Source organism: Neomonachus schauinslandi, chromosome 15 (genome assembly GCF_002201575.2).
Source record: "Neomonachus schauinslandi chromosome 15, ASM220157v2, whole genome shotgun sequence".
NCBI classification, from domain to species: Eukaryota; Metazoa; Chordata; class Mammalia; order Carnivora; family Phocidae; genus Neomonachus; species Neomonachus schauinslandi.
Window position 1 is genome coordinate 53468668 of NC_058417.1, and position 20033 is coordinate 53488700.

General features: G+C 47.4%; 1 protein-coding gene across 1 annotated transcript; it reads right to left on the reverse strand.

The window, feature by feature from the left end:
- Positions 1–5865: 5865 nt before the first annotated feature.
- CD300LF (CD300 molecule like family member f) lies at positions 5866–19517 on the reverse strand. Its single transcript, XM_021678476.1, has 7 exons — positions 19420–19517; positions 11737–12069; positions 10303–10402; positions 8254–8366; positions 6992–7014; positions 6552–6698; positions 5866–6142 (listed from the first exon to the last, which is right to left on the reverse strand). Exons 1-7 carry the CDS (start codon positions 19457–19459, stop codon positions 5987–5989), a joined length of 912 nt encoding a protein of 303 aa, XP_021534151.1. The 5' UTR covers positions 19460–19517; the 3' UTR covers positions 5866–5986.
- Positions 19518–20033: the final 516 nt, after the last annotated feature.

Consider the following 20033-nt stretch of genomic DNA (forward strand, 5'->3'; position numbering starts at 1 on the left):
GCTTCAGAAACTCCCCAGGATGGAATTTTTATGCTGGAACCTGTAGTAAACACCTCCTCTCTGCTGAAGCAGATGTTCTACCACACCAAGGTCTAGAATGTCTCTTCTCTATCTGTGACCCTTAGGAACAAAGTCTTACCCCTTCTTTAATTCTGAACCTGTCCTCAGAGATTCCTTCAGCAGAACTGAGTTCATCATCCTTTCTTGATGCAAGAACTGCACACCCTCAAGACAGGGCCATGTGAGTTTGTAGTCACAATGGGCTAGTTTGGGGAAGGGCTTATGCTGTGCAGGGGGAATCTGACTGAAGAGGCCCTTTTCCCAACTGATGTAGGGCCATGGGGCCATCGTGAATGACAACCTTAGTCAGCGTCCAGACAAATATGATTACTAGAGGCCTTTGGGGAACCCTAGGCCACACCAGCTGGGATATAGCAGAGAGAATCCATGTCCAGAGAACAGTGTGAATGAGATCAGTGGCTGCCAGTCCTTAGTCCACATGTGAGTACCATCCCTGGACAAAGTATCAATCAATTTGTAGGAGATTACACACACACAGCCTAAACCATATTAGCAGAGAGCTATCAACTATCCTTTCTTAGGAAACCTGCCTACTATTCTGGCCTGGTCGTGCTCAAATGTCCTTTCTTTTATGAAATTAGGGTCATAACAAATAGTTTAGTAGAAACTTTCTTAACAAAACCTTCTCTTAACCAATGTACTAGATTAGCCAACACTCTTCAAACTTTTGGTCAATCATACACACTAATTATAATTATGTCAATTAATCCACGTATAAACTAATCAATTAAAAGTGCAAACAAAAAGGATATTGACCAATGTCATAAGAGGGTAAACAAAAAAAGAATGGTCATTTCTACAAAAACTAGATTGAATGCTTTGGAAAGACTCAATAAAATCATGTTGTTAAAAAAAAATTCTGTCAAAAAATTGCTAAATAAACTAGGAATGAGTGAGAGAACTGTAAAATATCAGGAGGAAAAAACATAAAAACGAAGAAAGGTTTTGCAATCTGATTGCTTCGTAAGTGTCTAGAATGTCTTGCTCCATGTTAGAGAAACTAGAACAAGACAATACAACGTGGGCGGTTTGTGCAGAAACTGCAATGAGCTCTTCCTTCAGCAGACCTGTAAGCAAAGAAAAGACTTAGGTCTACATCAGAACACTAGCAAATTACTACACATTTCGATATTTTGAGTAGAAAGAAGTCACTTAAATAAAGAATATACTTCTTTGGGTGCCTGGGTGGCTCAGTTGGTTAAGCGACTGCCTTCGGCTCAGGTCATGATCCTGGAGTCCCGGGATTGAGTCCCGCATCGGGCTCCCTGCTTGGCAGGGAGTCTGCTTCTCCCTCTCCCGCTCCCCCCTCTTGTGCTCTTTCTCTCTCTCACTCTCTCTCTCAAATAAATAAATAAAATCTTAAAAAAAAAAAGAATATACTTCTTTTACAGTTTCCTGATTTAAGCAACTTTTTCAATGATCTGACCAATTCTCAATTCCATTTACATTGGAAAAGAATGCACCTGCTTGGTAAAAAAAAATGGCTGACCACAATAGCAATCCCTTCCAATCTAAAAAAAGTACTGGTATATGATATCAATTGTTTCCAGCAGTCTGGCCTTTCCAAGGCTAAGTGGCTATGAACTCTATTTCCAAGGTATCAAGCAAAGGTAGGTTTTCAGCCTCACTGCAGTCCAACATTTATCTTTTTTTTTTTAAGATCTTATTTATTTGAGAGAGAGAATGAGATAGAGAGAGAGAGCATGAGAGGGGGGAGGGTCAGAGGGAGAAGCAGGCTCCCTGCTCAGCGGGACTCGATCCCGGGACTTCAGGATCATGACCTGAGCCGAAGGCAGCCGCTTAACCAAGTAAGCCACCCAAGCACCCGTGTCCAACATTTATCTTAATCATGTATTTTGAAGATTACTGGCTCAGTATATTTCTCTCCCTCAACTGACTCTCAAAAAGGCTCCATCTTTGGGGCACCTGGGTGGCTCAGTCAGTTAAGGGTCTGCCTTTGGGTTAGGTCACGATCCCAGGTCCTGGGATCAAGTCCCACATTGGGCTCTCTGCTCAGCAGAGAGCCTGCTTTTCCCTCTGCCTGCCACTATCCCTGCTTGTGCTGTCTTGCTCCTTCTCTCTCTGTCAAATACATAAATAAGATCTTTGGGAAAAAAAAAAAAAAGAAGGCTCCATCTTCTGGGAGCCAGTAATATGCATACAGTTGTTGAAAGGAGACTGCTCCAAACCTACAATTTTCATAAGTGGGATCTTTAAATATTAATGATTTAAAAATCAAAGGAGGGAAAGCCCAGCAACTTTAGACAAGCTATAAATAATTAGGCACTCAGTCAGAGCTGAGTGGTTAAATATCTTGGAGTTTGTCTGAACAGAATGTGCTTTCCTGGAAACCACAGAGCAAAATCCCACTCAGACCAGAGGAACCATATCTGAACTTCCTCATTCTTACGGTGAGGGTGCTAGTCTGTCACCTATCATTAGCAAAATCTTTACGGAGTGGCCAGATATGATTGAGAGCAAGAAGTGGCTACAGAGGGATCTTTAAGTGAAAAAGCTCAAAGCAGAACAAGACTAGAGTGAGTCGAAGTATAAGAATAATAGAAAGCCTTGGGCCAGTGCATCACTGGGCCATTTTAGCAAAATCTTTACGGAGTGGCCGGATATGACTGAGACAACACCAAGATACCAATCTATAAACATTATGAAACAGTTTCCTTTCAGACTGCTTGTATATGTTTGCCTCCCTTCCCCTGGCCTTGACTACTTCCCCCCAGCGCTCTCTAAATTTCAGTTCAAGCTTGAATAAATTGGGCTGGATGCAGGGTGGATCCCTACAGTCATGACCCAAACCCGGAGAACCTGAATGCTTCCCATGAGGACCACCAGTCAGAAATCTGCTCAGTCCAGCTGCAGAATGTAGAACGGACCGGACAGCTTTCACAACTGTCATGAGCTAGTCAACCTCACCTCTCAGGACAAGAAAAGGTCCCTTTTCAGACAGCCCCCAATCCAGATGGCTGGAATTTTGGATAAAGACATTATCTCTAGTTACATATCTGGCAGACATCTTTTGGAAGCTTGAATAAGGCAATCAAAAGTGATCAGAGTGGATCTGTGTTTCTAAGTGGATTTACCTTTCCTCAGTTCAGCTAGGCTGCGAGAACCTTCCATTTCCAGCCCAAATGTAACGTCAAGATAAAGGCAGAATCAACCAGATTCCTCCAGCCAAACCAAACTGAGCTCAATTCTAGTCTTCCCTGTATTTCTAGATTTACATCAGAACTGTCAAGGCTCTAATTTTCACTAGTGTCTGTGATAGATTACCAGAAAAAATGAATTCCTTACTATCCAGAATAACCATGTACTTACAGGTTCTGTTTGTGTGCTGGTTGCTAAAAAAACTCAGCAATAAAGCTACTTTATGCACAATAGCTAAAATGGCCCAGTGATGCACTGGCCCAAGGCTTTCTATTATTCTTATACTTCGACTCACTCTAGTCTTGTTCTGCTTTGAGCTTTTTCACTTAAAGATCCCTCTGTAGCCACTTCTTGCTCTGGGTCAAAACAGTCTCACTGACCCAGCCAGCTTAAATGACCAGCCAAATAATATTTAAGTTTGCCTAGACTCTGCAAATTTCCCCTGGATGGTACTGCTCTTGAGGTTCTAGGGAATCATCATTCAGGGATTGGGAACAGGAGCAGAGAGCAACACATGCTGGGATGGACATCCACCAAGGCCACCTCCCCCAGACCACCTGGGGTATCTGTAGCTGTGAGAAGTTGGGCAACCCCAGGACACACTGACAGCAGCCCATAAACATGACTAGAGCCCTTGTACCTGCTGGGGCAGCTGCCTGTAGCCCGAGGTTAGCTCATCATTTCTACCCAAGCCATGACTCCTTTCCCTGATGCTTCATCCCAGCACCCACCAAAAGAGACCTAAGTGAAGTAATGGAACTTTGTCCTCCAGTTAGGAGGAATCATGGCCCCTCCTGCCTCCCCTGGCTTTAGGAGGGGAGAAAGAAATCTCTCCACTTCATGCTTCTGGGAGTTTGATGCTGAAATTCCTTTGATTGCCCAGGTGGCTCAGGACCCTTTTCCTAGAATGACAGACTCAGGTGTCCCTGCTCCTGAAAGCTTGCCTCGTGTTCCCATGCCTGGACTGTCGCATTATTTATTCATTCAGGGCAACATAAAAACATTCAAGAATCCGCAATGTATGTGACCTTAAAACTAGGCAGGGAGATACAGCAGTAAGGGACTAAGTCCTCACCTTCAGGCAAAGTACAGCCTAGTGGAGGGGGGAAACAATAAACCCACATGCCAATAAATAAGTTCATAAAGCTGTGCCTGCTATGAAGGAAGTAAGACAGGGCAACAGGACAGAGTGAAATTGGAGGTAGTGGCAGGGACTACTGCCTTTAAGGTGGTCAGGGAAGTCTACTCTGGGAGGGGACATTTGAGCTAAGATATGATGATAAAAGAAGCTAACTGGTCACACATCTGTGAGGAGAACATTCCAGGAAGAAGATACAGCAAGTGTCAATGCCCTGAGAAAAGAGCAAGCTTCGTCTTTTCTTTCTTTCTTTTTTTTTCTTAAGCTTCATCTTTTCAAAAGGAGAGTGGCTGGAGCTGGGGTCATAGGGGCAGGCAGGGACCCGTGCTTCCCCGGGACTTCCTGCTGCATGCAGAAGAAGCCACCAGAAGGTGATAAGCAGCAAGTGACCAGGTCTGTGTTTTAAAAAGATCACTTTGGCTGCTGGAAGGAGTATGGTCTCTGGGGCTGGAAAGGAAAGAGGGACAGTGGGCAGGGGACTGGCTGGTTGCTTGGACTTGGCCGGTAACCACAGAGACAACGAGCCACACCACCATCCTGGGACTCAGGACATACTCTGGAGGGAGGGCTGCCAGGACTCTAGAACAGAGGTGGTTAAGTCCGGCACCTGTGAATACTCGCTAACAATCCCTGCACGAGTAGTGCTCCTACCCCCTCATCCTTAGACGTGCCATGCAGGACAGTGGCCCAGACGCCAGACTCGGGAGCCCAAATGCCCAAGTTCAAATTTCAACTCCTCCGCTTTCTAGCGATAAAACCTGGTACATCACTGAACCTCTCTGAACCTCGATTCCTCATCTGTAAAATGGAGGCAATGATAAAGACGCCCTCATAGTGTTGTTGCAAGGATTCAGCTAGTTACTGGGGGTAGAGAATTTGGGGAAGGTGCCTGCCACATAGCATATCTGTTTCCTGTTGATGCCATAACAAATGACCACACGTTTACTGAATTCATTAACACAACATCAATTTATTCTCCTATAATTCTGGAGGCCAGAAGGACAAAATCTGTTTCACTGGACTAAAGTCAGGGTGTTGGCAGGGCTGGTTCCTTCTAGAGGCTCCAAGGGACAATCCATTGCTTGCCTTTTCTGGCCACATCACTCCAACCTCTGCCTCTGTCATCGGCTGCCTTCTCCTCTTATGACCTTCTTGCCTCCTTCTTACAAGGACCCTTGTGATTATATTTAGGGCCCACCTGGAGAATCCAGAATACTCTCCCCATCTCAAAACCCTCAACTTCATACATCCACGTGGCTCCTTTTGCCATATTCACAGGTTCTGGGGATTGGGACGCAGAGAACTTTGGGGGCCATTATTCAGCCCACCACACGTTAAGCAATAAATAAAGGTTAATTATTATTATTATCATTATCATTATTACTCCCTCAGCAACTCCAGAGCGTATCCCCAACCCCCTCTTAAGCTGTATGGGAGAAAAAGGGATGTAGAGAGACCCCTATCTACCTCCCGAAAGCCCCCTGAGACAAGGCCGAGGCTTCAGTCCCCGGTTGGTCCTCGTGAAGTGAATGGGGGCAGAAAGCAGACAGAGCAGGAACATGCTCACAGGCTTCATGTGGGGTTTGAGAGGGGATCCTGGAGCTCAGGCTAAGATCTCCTAATGCTGCTGTATTCCGTGGATTCCTCGTGGCTCCTGCTGGGAACGTGGGCAACATGGTAGTTCATGTTGTAATAGGTTGACTCCTCATTCAAAGCCTCCCAAGACAGAGCCATGTAGGAAATGTCCTCCTTCAGAAGGGCGGCCTGTAATAAAGATTCCCAAGGGGTCAGAGAGGCAGGCAAGAGGCTTTGCCCAGGGAAGGAGGAGGACTTGGATGAGGTGGGGGCACAGAGCCTTCAGGGCAGAAGACCCTCCCTCCACTCCACGCTAGGGCAGCACAATTCACATGGAATCCCAGGCCTGTCCAGGTCTCCGCTGCCAAGCATAAGGGCCATGTCTAATGGGACTCTGAGTCCTCCAGTGCTATGGAGACACTTCCAAAAGCCCAAAGTCTGGGGGAGCTACACAGGCAAGTCTTTCAATGGCTATGGCTTGACCCAGCACCTGCCCCTCCTCCTCTGTGCCCCCACGGGCGGGAGAAAGCCCATCCTCAGAGCAGGGGCAATGGCAGATCTGGCTCCAAGCCCCACAGCAGCCCCACCAAGTACACACCATGGTGACATATTCCACTTCCTGCTGATCATCCAGGGCAGAGGAGGACTTTGTACAGGCCTTCTTCTGGGAAGAGTTGTGGGAGGTGCTGGTTGGCTCCAGGGCCAGGTTTGCATAGCAGAGGTCCCCCTCTGGGGGCTGGACCACCTTGGAAAGAAAGCCCAGGTCGTCCTCCCCAGAGGGACACAGACCCTGTGCTTCCCTGGGTCCCCCTCTCCCAGGTTCCTCTGCAACCCCCACACCTGCTCTCTTCCAGCCCTTCCCCCTTCTGGCTGTTTCCAGAGTCCACCCCCCATCCTCCCAGGCCGTGAACACACAGACACTTGGGCACATAGTTTGTCTGATATGTTTGGACCTCAGTGCTCCTGGGAGAAGGAAAAGGAGTACGGAGAGAAAGGAGCTGTCTGGGGTCTCTGGTCTGACCTCAGGGACTCTCTTACCTGCTCTGGGGATATCCCAGCAGCTAAAAGACAAAAACAATCAGAATTAGAAAGCCCACCCATAGACTCGCAGGGCCCCCAGGTCTGGGGAAGAGAAATCTGGAAGAAAAGAGGTGAATTGAGCTCCAGGCTCAGAGCCTGGTTCTGACTCCTCAGATGACACACTCTGTGACATTGGTCACTTCACCTCTTTGAGCTTTCAGTTCTCCACCTGAGAAATAAGGAGACCTCACCCATCTCTCCCACATCACAGAAGGGCAATCAGCTGATCGGGTGGCCCTGCCACCAATTGGCGTCCCTGGGGTTAAGTTTCCTTCTGTGCGGGCGCCTGGGTGGCTCAGTTGGTTAAGCAACTGCCTTCGGCTCAGGTCACGATCCTGGAATCCCAGGATCGAGTCCCGCATCGGGCTCCCTGCTCAGCAGGGAGTCTGCCTCTCCCTCTGACCCTCCCCCTTCTCATGTGCTCTCTCTCTCTCTCAAATAAATAAATAAAATCTTTAAAAAAAAAAAAGTTTCCTTCTGTGCAATTGCAGGCTCAGACTAACTTCTGCCAGAAATCCTGCCTGGAATGACCCCATTTCTCTACTAGATTGGTCACTCAGGAGTCAACTCAAAGTCACACCTGTCTTCCCAGCTACCCAGGGTGCTGAATCCCTCTGTCTTCGGCTCCACGGTACTTGATTTCTATCTGTCTTGTCGCCTCTGTCCCACTGAATTCCAGGTAGTCTTCAGGTGGGCTGTGGGCTGCTGGGCTGCTGAGCCTGTCCCCTCCTTGCATCACTGGTGCCTGGCCAATCCTAGCACACGAATGTCCCCTCCATGCTGCCCTCTGAGTGAGATGCACAAGCCGGGTCAGCATCTGATGGGCCAACTTTCAAGTGCTTGTGGTTCCTGTTTCTCTCTGCCCACCCACCCCCAATTTTACAGACAACACAGAAATAAGTTCTTTTCTCCTGGTTTTTAGTTTCAAAAGCCTAGATATTGAGGAGCACAGAAAGTACTTAGAACTTAGGTCGCAGACATACACTGGGGAGGAAACGTGATGAGCAAGAATGAGCCCCCACTCCTCCTTGACTACAAGAGTCCCCAGGCTGTGACGGGGGAGGGGTGCTGGAGAGCACCCCAAAAGAGCTGAGACCCTAGTGAGTTCTGAGGAGGGGGGTGCATTTACCGTGAGAATGTGGAAGCAGAGCCAGCCATTAGCCCCACACTCCCACCCAGCCCAGCCCAGCCCCAGTGCAGCGTCAGCCATATCTGATCACCTCTCTTCTGCTGCTTCATCCTTCTCAAAGCCAAGAGTGAGGCCGTCACCAGGAGAAGCAGCAACACAGCCAAGATGAGGGGACTCAGGATGCTGAGCTTCATGGAGTTAGCACTGGAAACAATAAAAGAACACCATGCACCCCGGCCCACCTCCTGCTTCTGGGCCACACCCCGGCCACCTGGTAGCAAGGAGGGCCACACACCTTTTGACCTGCAAGCCTGGGGTTTCTAGCCTGGGAACCCCACTCCTGGGTGTCCTCAGAGATGGTAAAAAAAGAATTTTTTTTAAAGGATAGGAGGGTTCCACAAAGTTTCTGTGGGTCTAGACACCTAACGGAAATTGTATGGCAACGGGCTCTGGAAAGGTCTCTCCACTTCTACACTTGCCCCTGCTGTACTGGATTAAAGAGTGTCCCCCACCCCCACAATTCATGTTCATTCAGAACCTGTGAAGGTGACCTAGTTGGAAATAAGATCTTTGCAGATGTAATCAAGTTAATATGAGGTCCTATTGGATTGGGAGGTCCTAACCCAATAGCTGGTGTCCTTACAAGAGGGAAATTTAGCCACACACAGATATGCAAAGGAAGAAGGCCATGTGACAACAGAGGCAGAAATTGAGGTCGCAGTGCCATAAAGCAAGGAGTGACAAGGATGGCCAAAAGCCACCACATTCTCCTTTTGAGACCCAAGAAGGAACCAACCATGCTGACACCTTGATCTCAGCTTCTGGCCTCCAGACTGTGTATAAATAAACATCTGTTCTTGAAGTGGCCCGGGATGTGGTGCTTTGTTAAGGCAGCCTGAGCCTGAGTCTAATGCAAAGACTATCTCTTATTCATCACTAGTCACAGAATTTATAGAATAAACTCATCAATCGATGAATTAATTAACTCTATCTGGCACATTAATTATCTTTCAATTGTAAGTACCTGGAATGCAGACAGCTTGATCATTCTGTTCTTCCTAGTACCCTCTTATATTCCCCAAGAGAGTGATAGGCATGAGTGGGGGCTCAATAATTATTTGAATGAATGAATGAATGAATCCATCTCATGCTGATCAAAGACCCTAATTGATACTTATATACAGCTTTGATTCATAAAAAGAGGAAACTCCTTAACTATTACTTATTAAAAGCAGGTTAGTAAAAAGAAACTTTTGAAACAGAGGGCAAATGGGAGAGGTGAAGAGAGGGGGTCCTGGGTGGGGGTAGAAGAATTGGGGACCTCCCATCCAGATTCTACAAGAAAGCCCAGCAAAAGGAGATCACAGCAAGTCTAGAAACAAAGTCAAAAGGGCCAAGGAGGCGATGAGAAGAGGCCTCTGAGCTTCCAGAAAGCCACTTCAGCTGCATTGGCTGGGCAGAGTGCTAAGAAGCGTGAGAGAGACTCAGTTTCTTCCTCTATAAAATGGGCATTTGTATCTGCCCACTCGTCCTCATGAAGCAGGGCCGAAGAATTAACAGACAATGGACAGAAAAGCCCTCTGTGAGCTGACAGGTGCTCTCGAGATGGGGCAAACATCAATACTGCTATTCTTGCCATAACGGTAATTAGGGGAAACAGGATGTCTCCAAGTCCTCCCTGTTCTCCTGGCATTTGGACCAAGAGCTGTCCCTGTGGCCCTACGATATTGGTACCCGCCCCCCACACACACAGTGGTCACACCATCTGCACTGACTACCTGCTCATCAGTCTCCCACCCTGCACTCTGAGCTCCTGGGGGGCAGCTCCATGTCTATGCCTCCAGAGCTCAACAAAGGGCTGGCCATGTAGAAGTTAATTCAGTAAAAATGAGATAGAAGAGTGAATGCACCAACACATCTACAAACTGTACTGGGCTCCAGGAGGAAGGATCTGAGGGGCTCCAAGGACACTGTGGGGCCTGATAGCAAGTGCGAAGAGCCCCTGGCATCCTCACCCTCTCAAAGGAGGAAAATGGTCTCGGGACAAGCTCTGGCTGGCACCTGGGACTGCAAAGGTCCCCTCATTGGAGGAGTCTGGGCCAAGTCGACCGCAGGGAACAGTGCACCGGAGCTGGCTTACCTGCCATTGGAGGGGTGGCTCACAGTCGGGGGGCCTTTGGTCTCTGCTGGTGCTGCGGACATGGTGGTTGACGTGGTGGTGGATGATACTGTAGTTGGTGCTAGGCATACAAACCAGATTATGCACTATTCAGCCTGCTAACCTGCCCACGGCCCTCCACGTGGCTTTGAGCCTGGGGTGGGCGGGGGAGCCTGGAGCTGGGCCATGGGAAAGTTCTATAGCCTGGACTGCTCATATCTCCCTGGCCACTAGGAGACTCAGCCTCAGAGGCAGGAAGGACTGGGTACAGGTCCAGGGAGGATGTCAAGCGGGCCCTGGAAAGATTAGAGGGGGCCTAATGTTACCTCAGGGCAAAGGCAGCTGGAGTTCAGCCACTGCCTATGACAAGGTGTCTGCCAATGCCTCCCCCTGTCTCATTTATCCAGAAAGGACAGGAGCAGAAGGAGGAGCTGGCCTGGTGGCTAACACTCCCAAGATCTGTGACTTCTAAGGTCAGGACCACCCCTGAACAAACTCATAATGTTCAGGAAGAGCCTTTGCTTTGGGCAAGTTATTAAGCTTCTACAGGGAGGAGAGTCACTTCTCAGGAACATTTTCCACGTTCGATGAGACAGTGAAAGCGCTACCCTTTGCAACAGTAACATGCCTCACAGGTTCAGGTAGGGTGGGGGCTCTGTAGACTCCATGCTGTCCCCTGGCCACAAGTGCCCTGTGAGCCGGTGCTTCTTATCTGGGGGTCAGAGAAGCAGAGCCCAACAGACCAGCTCATTCAAACCAAGGCACTGGGACCTCTGAGCTGCCCCCTCCCAGGAGTGTCTGCGTTCTAGAAGTACTTAAGAAGAGAACATCATTAGACCCAAATGCATATATGGCCTGTAATGGGATTTCAGGCACCAGAAATGCAGCCTTTTGACTGGGAAGGCCTTTTCGGACCTCAGGAATCAACCACAGAACCCCCACTGGGCTGGGCCTCTTCCCTCTCAGCCTGGGTATGGAACAGGGAGTGGGAATAGCCTGGCCCCAAACTCCAGAATGAGCAGGGACATGTGGGCACCAGAGGTCCAGGAAAGCATTAGCAGAAATTGGGTTCTCTGGGTCCCAAGGAAGAAGGTCCTTTGGTCCACGGATGAAACTGGGACCATGACCTTGATCTCTATGGACAATAGACTCAAGCACTGTGCTGTGCAGAGAAACAGGTGCCCAGAAAGGCTTGATCCCATCCTGGAGGAGGTCCTGGGAGCCATGAGAGCATCTAAGAGAAGCCCTGTCCCTCCCAACCCATGAGGTCAGTTGGGGTCCTAGAAGAACTCAGGACTCAACCCCCCTGTGTAACAGTTCACTCCAAGTGGCCTTAAGTCACTGGAGAGGAACCTCAGAGACCAGGACAGAGCAGGTCCTGAAGAGACACATCCACACACACACATAAACTCTTACCTGGGTCAGTGGTCACTTTAACTTGAACCCCAAGGTCAGGTCCAACTCTCTCAATCCCACACCAGTAAGTGTCTGTATCGCTCCACCTGAGCTCCTCCATGGTCACGGTGAATGTGCGCAATTTGTGATTGTCCTTGATGGACACTCGGTCACCCTTCTTGTCCCGCTCTGATCCATCGGTTTGAACGAGGATATGGCAGTCTTTCCACTGAGCTCCTCGACACCACCACTTACTGTAGGTCTCCCACCCAGGTTCATAGCGACACTGCACAGTCAGTGATCCCCGCACTGGGCCACTCACTGCCTTGGACACTGCAACGAGGGCAGATGAGCCTGAAAACACAAAGCCATGTGCTTGTCACACCCCACTCCACCCCTTGAGGGCAGAGCCACAAACTCCTGCATCACAAGTAGCCCCAATAAACCCAAGAGCCTGATGAGTTGAGTAACAGTCAAAGAGGGAATACACCTTCCACAAGATAGATCTTTGTCCTTCAAAACTCCACTGGGTCAAAGCCACCACAGAAATCACCTAAGAGCACAACTATAATCTCAGAGAAACAAAAATGTCCACACTGAGCAATGACAGCTTCCGATAATCCACTCCTCCCCCTCCCTGTGGTCAATGTCATATGGAGAGCAAATGATCCAACGGAAGGCATGGCCCCAGTCCACTTCAGCCTATTGTCCTCGTGCAAGATACGGGCTCTGTGGCTTCAGATCTTTTCATTTTTCTAGAGTAGCCAGGAATCCGGATTTTGTGTGGAACCTCTCAATTTGAAAACACTGGCTTCACTCGAAATGTCCCCACCAGCAATGGAGTGTGGCCACACAAACCCCACTTGCTAGCTGACCCTGGCTGTCAGTACTCAGCTCCAGCCCTATAGTCCTAAGGAAGGCTCTTTTCTGGAATTTTCTTTGTGCTGTCTGCTGAGGTTTGATATGAGATGCTCCTTTTACACAATTAATCTGGCAGATTTATATCTTTTCCATGTGCCGAGATCAGTACATAAATAGAGCAAAGGAATTTCTGTGTCTTTAGAATCCTAAGAAATTATCTACAAAACTATCTGGCAAATTCGTTATTGGGACAAATACTTTGATTACTGGAAAGTGTTTTCCCTCTGAATATTGTTGAATTCCCTTGAATATTGAATATTCAAGTTCTTTGATGGTTCTTGAATCTGTTCTATTGTTTTGGTTTGTTTTTCACAGAAATTTAACCTATTTCATGGAGTATGTATTAGCATAAAGTCCTGCATTAGGAAGTATCCTTTTATAATTAAAATGTCCGTATCTGTTATTATTACACGTTCTGACCACATGTGGTCTGTGATTTGTGTGGATTACACCTGCTGCAGGATGTCCTCCTTCTGTTTCTCCTCCTCTCCTCCTTGTTTTTCTCCTGCATTAAACCACTTTTGAGATTAGTTTTTATTTCCTAAGTTATTAATTTCTCATATATGTGATTTTATTCCTCTTCTTTCCTCAAGATTACTACTTGTGCTCTTCCAATTTGCTAAGTTAAAGACAGTGATCAATTTTCTTCCTTTCTAAAATGAATTAAAGTGTGTTTAAGGCTAAGAATTTACTTTTGTCCATTTTAAAAATTGAGATATAATTCACATATCATAAATTTTACTCTTAATTTTAAAGCATATACTCTGGGGTTTTTAGGATATTCACAGAGCTGTGCAGCCATCACCTCTATTTCCAGAATGTTTTCATCACCTCAGAAGAAACCCTGTACTCCTGATTTGCTCCCCCACTAACCTACGTCCTGTCTATAGATTTCTTTATTCTGAAATCTACATTTCATGTACACGTAGTCATACAATGTGTGGCCTTTTGTACCATAGGACACTAAAAAGATAAGTGGGGAGGGGAAGGGTTTCCCACAAGTGTGGCTGGATCCTGTCACCTCTCCCCGTGCTCCACTTAGGTAAACGCAGGGAGATTAAGAAGGTCAACATATAATAGCAAATCACTTCTTAAACTAGAAGAACACAGAAGTGAGCCTTTATAATATTTCTGAATGAAAGGGAGCACTTTCTTTTTTTTTTAAAGATTTTATTTATTCATTTGAGACACAGAGATACAGAGAGAGAGAGAGAGAAAGCATGAGCAGGGAGAGAGGCAGAGGGAGAGGGAGAAGCAGGCTCCTCGCTGAGCCAGGAGCCCGATGTGGGGCTCGATCCCAGGACCCTGGGATCATGACCTGAGCTGAAGGCAGACGCTTAACCATCTGAGCCACCCAGGTGCCCGAAAGGGAGCACTTTCTTTTTTTTTTAAGATTTTATTTATTTATTTGAGAGAGAGAATGAGAGAGAGAGAGAGAGAGCACATGAGAGGGGGGAGGGTCAGAGGGAGAAGCAGACCCCCCGCTGAGGAAGGAGCCCAATGCGGGACTCGATCCTGGGACTCCAGGATCATGACCTGAGCCGAAGGCAGTCTCTTAACCAACTGAGCCACCCAGGCGCCCAAGGGAGCACTATCTAAGTTTAAAAATTCATGGAAGACATCACGCAAGAGTCTGTGAATTTGGCCGTTTATAAATGTAACACTTGGATATACCCCCAAAACGACTGAAGGGAGGCAAAGAACAGACTGCAAGAAATATTTAGAACCAATAACGTAGAAAAGGATTAATAATCATTTTTTTGAAAGAGTGTATAAAAGATGCACATTAAGGCTCCATTTAGAAAATTGGTAAGGGGCAAGAAAAGGCAAGTCACAAAGAGGCAATTCAGGTGGATGATAAAATTGGAAGTGTTCCATTTACATAATCTAGCAAATGAAAACACTTTAAAGTAATGTCATTTTCACTTAAGAAACCAACCAAGTTTTTGTGACTACTATATTGCTGACATGGGTGACATGGCAGGGACACACGGAGAAGCTGCTGGTAAGGATGTAACGGGTTCAACCATTACCGAAAGCAATGTGGCAATTATGTATCAAAATAATCATGACTTTTCCTCCAGTGATCGTATGCCTAGGATTTGGTCCTCAGGAAATAATCAGAGAAGCTAACAAAAACATATGCACCAAGATTCATTACATAATTATTTAAAGAGCAAAAATAAAGGAAACAAGGTTAACATCCATCAATTAGGGAAATAAATAGACAACGAAATATAATGCAGACACTGGTAATTATGCTTAGAAATACGGTTAATTATGTGGAAAATCCTCAAAGGAAGTGAAAATGTTTTTTTAAAACATCATATACAGCATAATCTCAACCAACTTTTAAAATATGCATAGAAGAACAGATTAAAAGGAAATAAGTAAAAATATTAAATGAACATCAGGTTGCCTTGGGCATTAAGATCAGGGACATAAAGTTTTTTATTTTTCCTAACTCTTCATTTTTTTTCTGTAATTTCCTAAGTATCAACAATGAGCATTTATTACTTTCAAAATGATGGCGGGGGGTGGGCTGGGGAATAATGCCTGGACAGGGCGGTTCCGTGGCATGGTGAGCAGAATAATGGCTTCCTAAGGATGTCTACGTCCTAATCCCCAGAACCTGTAAAATACGGTAAAGCTCACATGGCAAAATGGGACTTTGTAGATGTGACTAAATTAAGGATCTTGAGATGGAGAGATTATCCTGGAGCATCTGGGTGGGCCCAAGGTCCTTCTCAGAGGGAGGCAGGAGGGTCAGAGTCAGAGCAGGAGAAGGGACATTGAAGATGAGGTGGGGCCACACACCAAGGACACGGCAGCCTCCGGGCTGTGGAAAAGTCAAGGAATCTGATTCTCCCCCAAAGCCACCAGAAGGAACGCAGCCCTGGTGACCCTTTTAGACTCTGACTTCCAAACTGTAACATTATAAATTTGTGTTGTTTTAAGCCACTAAGTGTGTGGTAATTTGTCCCGACAGCCTTAGGAAACTCTTAAGGTGGCATTCACCCATCTCACCTGAGTACCGGAGTTGGGCCCCCACTCTTGAACTGTCTGCTCCACTCGCTTCCTGGAACCATCTTTCCAGGGGCCCACTCCCCACCAACCTCGGCAGAGCACCAGCCCTGCTGTCTGAACCCTCCTGACACAGAAGGCAGCCCCAAGGGGGGCGCCTGGGTGGCTCCGTCGGTGAAGCGTCTGCCTTCGGCTCAGGTCATGATCTCAGGGTCCTGGGATGGAGCTCCATATCGGGCTCCCTGCTCAGCGGGGAGTCTGCTTCTCCCTCTCCCCTGCTGGCTGCTCCCCCTGCTCATGTTCCCTCTCTCTCAGATAAATAAATGAAATCTTTAAAAAAAAAAAAAAAAAGGCAGCCTTGAGCCCCAAGGAGCAGCATCCTCAACAGGCATGGTTACTCCCAGACTAGTGGATCGGGAGTAATCCTAGATGAGGAAGAAGCTGAGCCCCAGGGGGAGGTGACAGGCTCACTGTCAGAGAGGGGACAGGATGGACCCCAACTCCAACACAGCACCGGACGTCAGCCAGTCTCCACTCTGGGCCAGCAAACGTGGGTCTTGTCCCCGTCTGCCACCACTTATGGCGAGGCTGAAGGTGGACAAAGCAGCTAAGGTTTCTCTGAAAATACAGGATACCAATCTCTTCCTTTCTCACAGAAAGTGAAGGCTGTAAAGCCAGTGGGAACTCTGGTTGGTGTTTTTTCCTTGTATACCTTGGAAACAATGAACTCTTTAGAAGTGGGAAGTGGTGCAGGGTAAATTGGTTGCTTGTTATGGGAAATTCAGCGGGAGAGGCTAGTGAGGGGGGCACAAGGGTTCACAGCACAGACCAGGTTCCTGCTTAGCACACAGCTGTGCTTGCTGGCTTCCAGCTGATGTGCCCACTCTGCCTTGATCATGTGGGTGCACACGTGCGCACACACACACAGGAGTGCTACTCTCACATCTGCTCACCAACTTCCCCTGTTTCCAGATGTCAGGGGGAAAAAAGAAGCAGTCCTTTCTGTGCATCCGCCGCCCTGCTGATTCGCCTAAAGGCTCACCCAGATCTGCCTTCTTCATTCCTACGACCCATCCCAGCTTTGCCTTTACCAGCTTTATGGTCCTGGACATGTCACTTTCCTCCCCTAAGACTTTTCCCCCAGACACAGTGATATTCTCCCAGTCTGCCCCACCAGGCTGTTCTGAAGCATGTGAGGAAGCCACACAGCTCGTCCATTCCTCAGGCCTGCTCAGGCCAGGCTCATGTCCCTATCACAGCCTTTGTGCTTACTGTTGGCCTGTGCCTGAAAACCTGCCCCTGATCCTAAGTGCCTGCTCCTTCTCGTCCTCCAGGCCTCTGCTCAGACATCTCCCAGAGGCTCCTTGCAGCCCACCCCATCGATAGCACCAACCCCCTGCTCCCTGAGGCTCACTGTGTCAGGTCACCTAGCTCAGGTCTCCTTATAGCACCTACCACTTCTTGGAAGTATCATTTTCATTTCTCTGACTGATGGAATGGTCAAATTCGACCACGTAAAATACTCACAAATCATAAAGGGCTGTCCACTTGCTGTGAACACCTTCTTCCAGAGCCTCAGATCCACACAATGCCAAATGCTACCCAGAGACTTTTCTACCAGGAGAACTCCACCACTCCTGATTCTTCCCTCTGCTCCTTGATTATGTTCATACTGACATATGATTCCCATACCACACAATTCACCCTTTTAAAGTGTACAACTCAGCAGTTCTTAGGACAATCACAAAGCTCTGCAACCAGCACCACACCCAATTCCTTTTTATCACCCCAAAAAGAAACCCCTGACTCATTAGCAGTCACTCTCCCTTACTCCTTCCCCCAGCCCGTCGCAACCACTAATCTACCTCCCGTTTCTGTGAATTTAGGTATTTCAGATATTTCATAGGCATGGGATGGTACAATAGATGGCCTCTTTTGCCTGGATCCTTTCACGTAGCACAATGTTTCCAATGTTGGTCTGTGTTGTAGCATGTGTCCGTATTCATTTGTTTTTATAGCTGAATAATATTCCATTGTAGGGGTATGCCACCTTTTATTTATTCCTCCATCAGTTGATGTACATTTAGGTTGTTTCCAGTTTTTAACGATTATGAGTAATGTTGCCATGAGCATTTGCAAACAAGTTTTTACATGGACATATGTTTTCGATTCTCTTGGGTATACACCTAGGAGTAGAATTGCTGGATCATGTGGTAACCACATGTTTATCATTTTGAGGAATGTCAAATTGTTTTCCAAAGTAGCTGCACCATTTTACATGCTCATGAGGAATGCATGTCCTCTACAACTAATGTCAAGAGTTTCAAGTGTTCAGTTCTATGAAAAAGAAAGATGGGGAGTATGGTAATCCTATTTTTCCCTCTCCATGAGTTACATTCACTCACTCAACTAATACTTGCTATTTGTCTAATCTATACCTCGTATGTTTGCAGGAGCAAAAATCCCTGCCTTCCTATGGCTTATGTTCTCTCAAGGTGGGGGAAGGGAGGAATCAGACATAGAGAAAAATAATACAGGGGAATTGCTATTTTAATGAGGTTTCTTATCCGTGCAAGCCTCAGTGAGAATCAAAGTAGCTATATGAAGAAGAGCATTCCGGGCAGAGAGAACAACAAGTGCAAAGGCCCTGAGGCAGGAGTGTACCTAACATGTTCAAAGAATATCTAAGAGGCCATTTTGCCTGCAGTGGGCTGAGTCGAGGGAGCAGAGTAGAAGAGGTGATCAGGGAGATGATGCGGTGAGAGAACAAGGTGGTGCACCTTTTAGCTTCTGGAAGAACTCTATGTTTTTACTCTGAATAGGATAGGACGTCATTAGAGGGTTTTGACCAGAGGAAAGACAGGATCTGGCTTGCATTTCCCAAGGATCATTATGGGATATGAGAGAAGAGATGAATGACCTCAGGTTTTGCCCGAGTACCTAGAAAAGTACCAAACACAAAGCTTGCCAAACACAAACATGGAAGAGAAAGGAATTCGAGAGGGGAAGATAGGCTCAGGTCACATTTGAAATGTCAACATCTTAGTGGAGAGTTGAATGGGCAGTTGACTAAAAGATTCAGGGGTCCAGGGTGATGTCCAGGCTAATGTTACAACATCAGGCATCATCTGTATAGAGGTGGTATTTAAGCCAAGAGAGGAGAGGAGATCAGTGAGGGAATGGCTCTAGAGCTCTAGAGAGAGAAGCCCAAAACCGAGCCCTGCGGCCCTCCAGCATTTCCAGGTCAAGAAAATCCCCTTAATTTTTAATCAAAATGGTATCCATCAGCTTACAGTTTCCTTCCACCACCATCCCCATCTCAGCCCCTCAGCAACTTCTACTATTTCCTTCTACCCCAAATGCCTAGAACCACGTGTCCCTCCCTGCTTTCTTTCCTCCAAAGCCGCCTCCATCCTCACTCCTTCCCTTCCTCATAAGGCATTTTCAAAGGTGACAGTGCAGAAGCAAGTGTTCACCAGCTCTCCTGAGCAACCAGGGCTCCTCTGTTTCTCTTAGACCAGGGGGGCCCATCAGTCCAAGTCCATTTGGAAAAATCAACCTCTGGGTGGTCAGGAATTATGCCTTGTGCAGGGTGAGGAATAGGGTGGATGACACACACAGATTCACTACTTGGAGAAACTGCTTAGAAACGGAGCCTGTTTCCCAGAAGGACCCCTTGCTGGGCCCCCTCCTCCCTCCACCAGCCATTTCATCCTGCCCCAGAAGCTATTCTCTGGTACAGACCCAGGCCCCCCTCACCTGCACACTGGAAGAGGAGGAAGAGCAGCAGCAGGTTCATTCTCTCTTCGCACAAGCCCCTCTTGATGGAGCCAGTCAACTCCCACCCAGCTCCGGCATCTTCCAACCTTCTGCTTTCCCCACTCTTGAACTTCCTCCTTTGGCCACTTCCCACTGGTGAAGAAACGAAAAGAGGAAGGAGGTAGAAGGGGTGAAATCTCAAGGCAAGAAGCAATGCAACAAGTCTCAGTGATCATGAATAAGTTTTTTAGAAATACCCTCCTGTCTGCAGCCACGAAGGATTCTCTAAAAGGAGGACTTTGCTACTCTTTCTAGGCTTTGGCAGAAATTTGCAGATACAGACCCAATGGGTGGGGCTGGCTCTTACTCAATCCTTCTCCTCTGGTGGGAAGACTGGGCAGAGTGAACCCAGCTCCATCACAGAAGTCTTGGAGAGCCGAAACTGAGAGACACAATACCAGCCACATGGAATTTCAGGTGTAGCCTTGGGAGCCCAGGAGGTCAGGAATTCAGCTGAGGGGAGCTTGGGCCCAAGCCCGAAAGCCAGAGGAGAGATTCTAGACCAGAGAGTGGAATGAGGAGGTGGAGAGTATCGAACCCCAGACTACAAAGAA

Bases quoted from the DNA above. Each gene is read 5' to 3' on its own strand.
- CD300LF (XM_021678476.1), bottom strand. From the start codon at position 19,459: ATGAACCTGCTGCTGCTCTTCCTCCTCTTCCAGTGTGCAG. The intron at 12,070-19,419 runs GTGAGGGGGGCC...TTGTGTTTTCAG, and splicing joins CCTCCTCTTCCAGTGTGCAG to GCTCATCTGCCCTCGTTGCA. The intron at 7,015-8,253 runs GTGATCAGATAT...TTTGTCTTTTAG, and splicing joins GATGAAGCAGCAGAAGAGAG to CTGCTGGGATATCCCCAGAG.